Below are 11,730 nucleotides of genomic sequence, written 5' to 3' on the forward strand. Positions count from 1 at the left end.
AAGTTAACTCTATTCGTTAATTGACTAAAATATAACAAAAAAAAACTTCAAAATGACAAAAAATGATTAATAAAGTCTTTTTCTTTAAATTTTTAGGTCATTATCTGAAATTTTTAAAGTTCTTTGCTGTAATTCTTTAGTCATTTCCTATAATTTTTTAAGTTTTTTTTTTAATCATTTTTTAGTCAACTACTTATCAAAGTTAACTTTTGTTAATATTAAGGGTTAGATTGTACAAATTTCAAAAAGTAAAAAAGAACATTATATAAAAAATGAGTTAAAAGTTCAAATGTTCCTCAATCTATAGTTTAAAGGTCAATGTGCCATTTAACCTTATATGCACACACATGTATGATCTTCTTACACTTACTGTGACATGGTGAGATGTTGGAATCACACAAACAGGCAAAGATGGCTAATAGATTTCCATGGCAATACTCAAGCACAGGTTTGGCATCCATCATGAGCCTATTTCAATCTATCATATTTGCATTTTGCTTTGAGAGAGATTGGAATCAATGGAAGCTTGGTTGGGACCTCAAGCTTCTCACTGCAGCTTACACAGTAATTAATTGATGTGCTTCTGCTTCTTTAATTTGCGACTTTTTGTTAATTATACCTAATTAATTATGATAGCATGGTGCATGAAATTACAATTTGGTGGATTTAATTATAGGGAGAGTCACATATAAGGACCTTCTAAGAGAATTATTCACATATAAGAACCAATGCCAAATTGTTTATTGTTAAAATAGTGATAACAACTTGTTTTTTTTTTTTAATGGAGACTTGTTGTTGGTTTCTATTTGTAAATAATTTTTTGAAAGGTTTTTGTATATGACTTTCCTTTAATCATATTTGACCTATAATGTTAATGGGGTTGAATCTAATTGAACGAGCTAATTCCTCACAATGTGACAAATTAAACTTTGAATTTTTGCTAAAAGAAATTTTTATATTTAGTGCTTGATTGTACCTCAAACAGAATTGCCTCCAATAAAAAAAACTTGTAAGCAATAAAAAAAGTTTAGACATATAATTGAGTTTAATTAATTAATTTGGTTCTATTTGTGTAGGGCATAATGACATCTGGGGTGGGTTTTGTCCTAGAAGCATGGTGTGTGATGAAGAAGGGACCTTTATTTGCGGCCATTTTTAATCCTCTCATGCTTGCTCTGACCGTCCTTGCTGGCTCTTTACTATTTGATGAAACTCTCTACGTTGGAAGGTGAATTTAATAACTAATTAAAATCTTGATAAAAAAAAAAACTAATCAAAATCTGTTATGTTATTGGTAGAACAATTACTCTTAGCTGTCCCACATATATAAGGAATCTAAACACCAAAAAGTCCCACCATGAAATCATGCAATTACTCTGAAGTCTCATGTTATTTATTAATAATTAAAGTTTGTCGATATTAATTAATGCTACATACTTTGTTAATGAAGTTATTTAGTTGACAACTTAATAATAATAATTATTAGGATAAATTATTCATTTGACCCTCTAACTTTATACAAGTTTATTATTTAATCTCTTAATTTTACAAAGTATCTTTTCAATTCCCTAACTCTAACATTATAATTTCGAATGATTATTTTTATATAAATTATTATTACTTTAAAAACATTTAATTTAATATATCAATATTTAAAAATATTTAACCAATATTTAAAATTTTAATGTAAAACATTTTTGTAATAAAACTAACAGTATTAAAATTAAACGATTGAAAATTGAAAAGACATAATATAAAATTTAAGAATTAAAATAAAATATTATTTAAAATTAAAAGACTCAATATACTTCAGACTAATTATTTAATAGTAACTGACAACTCCAGTAAAAGACATGGTACGATTTCATAATATTTTTATAAATTTATGCAACTTTTTTCGTACATTTACATTCCTTATGTGAAATATGAGTGAATTAAGCGAATTAAGGAAGAGATGTAAATGTTGCATTAATATTTGCGCGCGTCGCGCGAGAAATAAGAAAAATATTGATAATTTGGCAAAAAGAAAAAAGAAAAGTATTAATAAATGATGCATTCAACGTTTAAGATACATAAAAAATGAAATAAAATCTTCCATAACTTAGAGTGAACTTAATCTAAATCTAGTTAATAGATGTCACCTTTCTTTCTCTTCTTGTTTTTTTAGCTCTCTTTGAATTTTGTTTATTTGAAGGTACTTTAAAAAAGACATTCTCAATAAATCAAGTTAATTATTAAGTAGGATTATACTCGTCTATTGTAAGAAAGTAATTAGTTGTTAGGAAGCTAATTAATTATTGTATATATAATAGGGATGTTTTTTGTTGTGAGTGGACTGTACATAATGTTATGGGGTAAAAGCAAAGAAGCAAACAAAGCATCGGAGCATTCAAGAGCTCTCTTCCATCTGAAGCCTTAACCCAGGATGATCAGTGAATATATTCAGTACTCTTCCAACATTATATTATTAATTTTATTACACACAAATAAATAAATCATAATCTCCATTATATTATCAAAACGTATTCTGACTTCTGTTGAAACGAAGATATATTATTACATTGACATCTCTTCATTATTTTATCTTCGAACGATTACTTTTGTTGCCCATCCTTGATTTCTAGCTTGTCTCATACAAGAGGGTATTGTTGAATCAATTCAATTTAATTTCGAGAAAATTAAAGTTGGCAAGAAATTCAACTTGTTTGAGAGTATTTAGGTCAATCCTCAGTCCTCATTCTAAACAAACTATCAATTATCATCGGACACTTGATTCAACTGATAACTGAATTGTATATATATCAGCTTGATCAAAGGTCTTGAATTCGAGCTATAAAAATACAATAATGTTGGTAATAAAGTTTCTACATACTCAAAAGGGTTCTATCCTGACTTAATTCGAATTAATCTGGATTCTCATGAAGCCCTACTCAACTTGATGTGGGATAGATCCAAGATGCAGGATACTTCACAAAAAATGTTTGATGTTCCTTCCAATTTTTAAAGGCACCACAAAATAATTGTTTGGCAAGTCTACTAGCTAAAACTAAATAATTTTCAACGTTGACTAGGGGAGAAAAGACTTTAATTTTTTAAAATCAATTGTTTAGGACAATTTAAATCGGTTTTTAGTCAACGGGATTTCAAGAAGTATACAAAGTTGAACCTTCTAGATCTCAGCCTTGTTATGGGAGACTAATTAAACATTTCTTTCTCATATTTTAATCATAATAACTGATATGTTATGCACAAGAAGCCGTTTTTCTTGGTATTTGATGCGATCAAAATATGTAATCATATAAATATATGACATATGTATGAACCGTAATTGTCAATATTAATTAGCAATTTATAATCTTAACGTAATATATTAATATAACAATATATATTAATTCTTACAGAGTTTCATCTAATATTTCAAATGGTCAATGTCATATTGTACTCTTGGGACAGAATTTTGTTGTCAAAACCGTAGCTTATAGAAATGATCTGATGTTCATATCTGATATATAAATTAAACGCAAAAACAAGGGGAAATCTGATTTAAACTTGCAATATTAATATATTTAACCCCACATCACATATTCATTTATGTCACTGTAAATAATCTTTTGGGGTCAAATATAATGCAGCAAAACAATGCGCTGTGTTGATATGTCAAAATTGATTGTGAACATTGAAAAAGCTCTTCAGCTCTGCCAATAAACTGTCAATCAATAAATTATTAATAACTAATGAAACATGGTTTCAACTTTCAATTAATGAGGTGAGCTTTTCTTCTTGGATTGGCTCATCTAAAACTCTTGAAGCACAAAGGATACATATGCTCATTTAAATTAATTATAGTATTTGATAAGGTCATCTATTAATCATTTTATTAGAGAGAATTTTAAGTCATCTTTATCTATGTTACACAAACCAAAACAAATAGTTTATGTCTTTAATTTAAAGAATTCCAATTTTTTTAGAATATCCCTTTATTATGATACATTTTACATTCTTAATTAAAAAAGAAAATTAATGGGGTCCAGTAATTTCTTTATTTAAGTTAAAGAAGCATGTTTGAGTGTTTGGGCTAAATATAAAACGTCGTTCAAATAAGTCATAGGGCTAGTTGGGCTAAATAATTGAAGCGTCAAGCCCAATATAAACAAAAGGGGCTGGCCTTCAGGCTCAATAAAGGCCACAATAAATAAACATGTTGAAATTCCATCAGCTACAAATATTAGACCATTGGCACAAAGATATGATCTTAAGTAATGTCGAAATCTACGCTCAAATATCTCGATAAAATGGGCTGGTTATCAAAATGAAGAGCATGGAATAAAGACCATGCCATGAGTTTCGTGAGATTCCTAATTCTTTGGCACAACCTCTAGTGGAATAATTAGTAAAATAGTGACGGTATTTGTTATTCACACACGAACATTGAAATAAACATAGTAATTATTCTTAACATTCCCTGAAATAACTTATGAAAGAGACATAAAATCCTTGTAAAAGATCACTTATATAATAGTAAACGCCTTAATGGTCGGATTATTATTATTCAATTTTTTTCGATGAAGGGGATTATTATGCAATTAATCAGATCCTTTTAACTTGATTTTCTCCTTTAAAAGATCTTGTCAGATATAACTATTAATTTGTGGATATTTTTATAGTTTAACTAATATTTTTTAATTGGTAGCTTAACTAAAAAAATAATATTAAGGGAGAGAAGAGAGAGAGAAAATGAAAGATATAAAGGATTAGAGAAGACAAAGCAAGCTTATACTATCTGCAAAAGTTAATTGATAACCATTTCTTCTTTTCAGTGGTAATGTTAAAAATTCAAGCCTTCCTGATAAACCAAAAGGACCCCAGTCAATATTTTTTATTCTTAAACAATTATGTACTTCCGCTGATTTCTATAGATATATATATATATATATATATAGCTAGTATATATTCATTGCCTACTTCTTCTTCTTCTTCATCTGATACAAGTGTGTGTGTGTGTGTGTACATATATGGATAGTTTAAGCCATGATAGATTTAAAGTGAGGGATGGTGTGAAGAGTGCAGTATTAATGGTGCTAGTTCAGATTATATATACTGGGACGAATGTATTGTATAAAATTGTGCAAAGTCATGGAATAAGCATGAGTGTTGTCGTTGCCTACAGATTTCTCTTTTCAACTTCCTTCATTGTTCCTCTTGCTCTCTTCTTTGAAAGGTAATCAATCACTCGCTTTCCTGCGCAACTGTCTCGTTTCTTGACTGTAATACTAGAATGTCTCTCCTTATATGTATATATATAGAAACTAATGATACAAAAGAAAAAACAAGCAAAATTGGGACAATGGTGTTGGGTCCGGAGAGCATCTTGAAGGGGGGAGAACACCAAACAGTTCTAAGAAGACGGAGTGAGTATACCATTATATTTTAACTCAACTTTAAAACATTAAATTTATGGGTTTTTTCACTTATATACCTTTTATCCAATCCCACTTTATTCCAAGTAGGACTTTTCTCTATATCTAGTCAACTTACACTTGACATTCCAAATAAATAGAGTATTGCAAGGGAAATTAGAGAGATTGGGCATTAATAAGGCTCTAAACCCTGCCTCATATAGATTTGGATATATATATGGATGAGAATTTTCTGAATCCTTTTTGTGGAATACTTCTATTATTTTGAATTCTAATGCTGCTGTTTTACACAGGGAAAGCCTCCAAGCAATTAATGGGACAGTTCTATTCCAAGTTTTCCTTTGTGGATTATTTGGGTATATATATCTTTGTTACACTTAACTATAACAAATGCTTTGGCTTGAATACATATTATAATTATTTGAGTAATTGATAACACATCGGTTCATTCATGTCTCTATAATTTCTAAACATTATTAAACATTGTCATTTCATTTTAGGGGATCCTTGCTACAAAATCTTTTTCTTCATTCCTTTTCCTTCGTATCAGTATCATATGCCACTGCTGTGATGAACGTCGTTCCTTTAGCTACCTACATCATAGCTGTCTTATTCAGGTAATTCCACTACTTAAACCGCATCTTTAATTCTCTCTCTAAATATGTATGTGTTGTATGATTGGATCACCAAAGTTGATATAAATTAATTAGCAATATTAATTTATCAGACTGGAGAGGATGAACTTAACAACAGCAGCAGGGAAGGCAAAGATATTAGGGACCCTCACAGGAATCAGTGGAGCCATGATACTTACTTTCTGCAAGGGCAAGAGAATCCAAATCTGGACAGCCCGTATTAATTTGACATGCCACGTGGCAGTATCGCATGCCACCTCCACTACTTCTAGCATTTGGGGCTGCATGATTGCTCTTGGTGCCTGCCTCAGTTACTCCTTGTGGTTGATAATCCAGGTCATTCCATTGGAAACACAAACTATTGGGGCTGCATTATAAATGATCATCTTCTTCATTGTAACATGTTGAGATGTTGGAAACCCAAACTAAACAGGCAAAGATGGCACAGAAATTTCCATGGCAATGCTCCAGCACAGCTTTAATGTCCATCATGAGCTCATTTCAAGGTGTCATATTTGCGTTTTGCATTGAGAGAGACTGGAATCAATGGAAGCTTGGCTGGGACCTTAGGCTTCTCACTGCAGTTTACACAGTAATTATATATATGATAGACCTAAAAATAAAGTTGATTGGTGGGTTTAATTAATTGATTTTGTGTTTTTTTACCCCTTTAGGGCATAATGTCATCTGGGGTGGCTTTTTCCATAGTAGCATGGTGTGTGATGAAGAAGGGACCTTTTTTTGTGGCCATTTTTAATCCTCTCATGCTCGCTCTGACCGTCCTTGCCGGCTCTTTACTACTTGATGAAACTCTATATATTGGAAGGTGAATCTCATATCGAAAATCTTTCTTCACTTATTCCATGTATTAGAGAATTATTAAAAGAAGCAAAAGAAGTGCTGATTATAATGAGATCTATCATCTATCTATACATAGATCTCAATCTATAAGCTTTGGATCTCTAATCCTCTTTGTAATGTTACAAAACCTTCTAATAATTTTTTCCTTTTTCTTTTGACCATAAAAATTAAATGACAAATATTTTGATAATTTATAGTAATGAAATGGTGCAGTTTCCATTTTTTTAACAATTTTCCAAAGAAAATAAATAAATAAATCCCAATTTTGGATATTTTTCTTTGAAAAATTGTTATAAATACTTTCCGTAATTTTCTATATATTTATATTCTACATAGATATAGATTGTTCATCTTAAAGCTTTTCTTGTAATATAGTAATCTCAATCACATACGTATATAAAAATTTTCATTTTTCCCAAAAAAAAATCATATATATCCTGTTGGAAATATGTTTATTATATGTTTTTGATTAATTCATCTTCCATCACAAATGTATATATAAATTGACCAAAACAATACTATTCTAATTAAAGTTAGGAATTGAACAATATAATGTGGTCCAATATTGAAGGCAGTGGAACAAGATCATGACCAGCGAAGATGCTTTTCTTTTCTTTTCCTTTTTTTAAAAAAGGACATTCTCAATTAATCAAATAAATTAATAATTAGGATTATTGTTAATTAAGTAAGTTCCAAGAGGTTAATTAATGTGTATATACTAATTGTTGCGGCCTGATGTGCATGCAGTCTGATAGGGATGATGTTGATTGTGAGTGGACTGTACATAGCGTTATGGGGTAAAAGTAAGGAAGCAAACAAAGCATCAGAGAATTCAAGAGCCTCTCTTCCATCTGAATCCTTTCAAATTTGTGAAACAAACTCAAGGCGGAGTCTTACAAAGGGATGATCACTCTTTCCAACTTTATAATATTATTCCTTCTTTTGCCCTTCTGGAGTGTTTTTCGGCCTGTGTAATATCCTTTACAAATATTATACATACGTGTGTGTGTGGGTGTATATATTAAATGATGGTAATATCAAATTGGGTCAAAGAAAATGTTGGATTATCCACCTTTAATAGATCAGGTCCAATGTAAGCTCATAGGGTTTTATCAGAATATAGGAAAGTCTGGGTCCATAAGTGTAACAAAACCAGGATCATAAGTGTAACATTCCCATTGTCATCTTGGAAATGAGTGGGAACAGTTTTTGGGTTGCATGCACGATCTCAATAACCATCGAGTGTGGTGGCATGTGAAATCAGTGTGGAAACAAGGATTTCTCTCTCTGCATTTCCCGATCGAAAACAGACTTCCTTTCTCTCTGTTCTCTTCTCTTAGTGTGTGCGCATTTGATGTAAACTTGAACCAAGTTTCTCTCGTGACTCCATTCCCACGTAATAGTAACTCATCCGATGTATGTTCTCCTCCTCCAATATACTCACATAAAATAATCTCCAAACCAACATTAACAGTTAACACTGACTGCTAGAAGGGGGGGGGGAGATAGTACTCTATCGATTTTAAAAGATTACATATTTCACTATTATTGCTCCAAACCAATTTTTAAAGGTGCTTGTAGCTTTTTTGAGAGTATTAACAGGATAAAAAGGCGCTTCAACCAATTTAATTTTGAAAAAATTACATCCAACCCCCTCCTAAAAAAATTAATCACAGAAAAGACCAATGGGAAATGGGTTGTTGTTAAAATAGAATCATGACTTGTTTGTTCTCGAATGGGACTTATTGTTAGTCCTTATCTATGATTAATTCTCTTGAGAAGGGGCTGGATGTGATTCTTCTTTTAATTTTCTACTAATATCTTACATTTTGAATGTGAACTTAATATTAATTTTATACATAGGGAATATATATGTGTGCATGCATATTTTGTTTATCATTTGTTATGTTAAATTTGTGTCTGACCCTTATGCACATGGGAATGACCATATTAATCAATTTACCGTTGTTAATGCATCACAATATGATTAAAATTTATGATATAATTAAATTGAAAATTTAAAAATACAAAATTTATAATGTATTTTTGAGAGAATGAAAATTTAGTCCCAAAAGAGATAATTAATGACACTTAGATCCCCGATAAATTTTTTTAAAAAATAAGTTATAAATATTGATTCAAATAATTATAAATTCAAAAGTTTCAACAACAAATAGGACATTTAAGTTCTAAATGCAATTATTTGTGTTAGTAGATTTTAACTAAACAGTGCTAGTAAATTTTAACAGTGTTACCCTTTTTTAAATAATAAGGACCAAATATTCCATAATTGAGGCAAGATTTTGGAACCAAATTGATAAATAAACTTTGGAGACCAAATTGATAATTAAGACAAATTTGAAGGACTAAAAGTTTCATTTCCCTAATGTTATATATTTTAACATTATAATTTTTTAGGGTTAAAGGGCAAAAATATTTCATAACTTTTTCTCCAAAGACACTAAGTATTTCAAATTTTTTGTGGGAATAATTTTGCTTAAAAACTTTAAAAGAGTAAGCAATTTTGTTCAACATTTAACCTAAAAAAATGTTAACCATTAAATTACCTAGTTTGACCAATAAATTAACACGTGGCATGTGACTCATACTCCACATTTATACCTACCTACGATTTTTGATCCCTTCCAACTCCAGACACTCCAAATCAGGATTTGCTTGCCGGAATTGTTCATCAAAGGTTACCATAGCCAACCCCCACTAGAGCAAATCCATCCATATTCAACTTATCATCCTCATCTTCAAGTGATTTAGCTTCCTACTCATCAAAATCCCAATAAAATTGATCTGTCTACCCCTCTTGGATTTCATGGAACTCATATTGCTTTCATCCAAAAACCCCCTTGTCGTCCCCATCATCTTTTTCAAATACACCCTTACCAAAGTTTTCAAGTTCACTATGAAGAACCGTAATAGAATAGCAGTGGAATCAATATGGTTGTTGGCGAGCAGGGAAAAAAAAAATGAAATCCAGAATCCAAACAAACACCCAAAACCTAGATAAGCTATAGCCACATCCACAGAGAAGAGATTGAAGAAATCAAAAAATTAAGCTAGGAAATCTCTTGATAAGTAAACCAACAAATGAAGAGAGAACAAAAATTTAAAAAAAAAAAAACAAATGAAGAAAGAACAAATATCAAGATCTGGCATATTCATCTTCTTTGCATGGCTATTGTCCACCAATAAACAAGCCCATTCCGCTATTGCATCCCTTCTCTGCCGACTTGAAGCGCTTTAATCTTCTCTCAAATGGATTTCTTCTCCTTTGCTTGGCCATCGTCCGTCTTCATATTATTCCCTTTAGGACACTGCAGCTCATGTTATTCAAGCCGACTTATGTGCCTTCCTTGTTCACAAATCAAGAACCCTTAAATTTTCTCTGATGTATTGATGCTTAGCAAAAGAAGAAAGCATACCAAATGAGAATTGATTATTACATATGGAGGGCAGATCGGAAGCGAGGAGGAAGAGGAGGGGTGCCTAAGCTCATGAGAGGAAGAGGAAGAAGAAGTAAAGGAGTTCTAGAGTGAAATGGCAGTGGAATTAGAGGAAAAAAGAGGTAGCATGTGGAGAAGAGAGGAGATTTGTTTTATATAATCACAGTGCACTAATGGTGAATTAAAATTGCTTACTTTTTTTAAAAGTTTTAAGAGTAAAATTATTCCAACAAAAAGTTAAGAATTACATACATTTTTGAAAAAAAAAATTAAAACATTTTTTCCCTTTAACATTTTTTTATTGCAGTTCATGTATTTCAATAGGAAATGTCATATTCTCCATTATTATGACAGGAATATTCTTGTCAAAACCTAAGCATAAAAAAAATGTCATATTCATCTTTGGCATGTAAATCACACAAAAAAAAGGAAGAAAATCTTATTTAAACTTTATCCATTCAATATTATATGACACTTTTAATTAAATTATATTTCTCTAGTTTTATTTATAGGATAGAGGAGGAGATTAATTTTGGTCCTATTTACAGGACAATTAATTATTTTATATATTCATCTTTACATTTTTACTCTCATTAACTGCTAGGAAAAATTATTAAAAATTATTGTTTTTGTCTTTATTAAAAGTAGAGATGAAACTTACTCCCTCTGTCCCTATATATAAATTGTCTTCCAGAATCTTTTTTGTCCTTAAATATAAGAGGTTGTTAGTATATTTTTTAATAAATAGACCATTATATTCTTATTAAATGAAAAAAATACTCTCAATAATTTATTTTGGAAGAAAAGATTCATTTTTTATTTACAATAATTATGGACAAATTTGGAATATTACTGTAGTTTTAATTAGATAACCAATTTTTATTGGTGTGTGTGATCTGGTTACAAACATCTTATATATAAGGATGGAGGGAGTCTTAAATTTTAAGATAAAGTTAATGAGATTTAAGGTTGTTTTTAGTTTCAATAAAATATACTGAAAATAATTTAAAATTGGATCAAAGGGTGTACATATATAAATTCAATGAATTAGTTAATTATTTTTAAAATTACACACTCTTTTTATATTTGCCCTTATTTAATAGGATATCTTAATTAGATAACCTTATCAATTACAATCTTAATTAAGGATATTTTTGGGAAAAAATTCATTAATTACACCTTAAAATCGACTTACATTTTTTAATATCTTATCTCATAAAAAATACCTTATATTTTGTAGTTAAGGCAGGGAGTATATTGATATTAATCTCTGCTTTGCCAGTGAATATTGAAAAAAAAAATTTGGTAAGATGAAAAGTTCTTTAACTATGTCAATAAAATGTTCACAAAAAAAAACTA

At 30.1% G+C, this 11,730-nt stretch overlaps 1 protein-coding gene across 1 annotated transcript; it reads left to right on the top strand.

The window, feature by feature from the left end:
- Positions 1 to 411: 411 nt before the first annotated feature.
- Positions 412 to 7,820, top strand: LOC129285620 (WAT1-related protein At1g25270-like). Its single transcript, XM_054921369.1, has 9 exons — positions 412 to 564; positions 1,077 to 1,228; positions 5,168 to 5,218; positions 5,711 to 5,773; positions 5,918 to 6,034; positions 6,145 to 6,388; positions 6,486 to 6,644; positions 6,727 to 6,878; positions 7,661 to 7,820. The coding sequence occupies exons 1-9, from the start codon at positions 412 to 414 to the stop codon at positions 7,818 to 7,820; spliced, it is 1,251 nt and encodes a 416-aa protein (XP_054777344.1).
- Positions 7,821 to 11,730: the final 3,910 nt, after the last annotated feature.

The sequence above is a fragment of the Prosopis cineraria genome, unplaced genomic scaffold, assembly GCF_029017545.1.
Source record: "Prosopis cineraria cultivar Desert tree isolate PC_DT_omini unplaced genomic scaffold, ASM2901754v1 PC11, whole genome shotgun sequence".
Lineage (NCBI taxonomy): Eukaryota > Viridiplantae > Streptophyta > Magnoliopsida > Fabales > Fabaceae > Prosopis > Prosopis cineraria.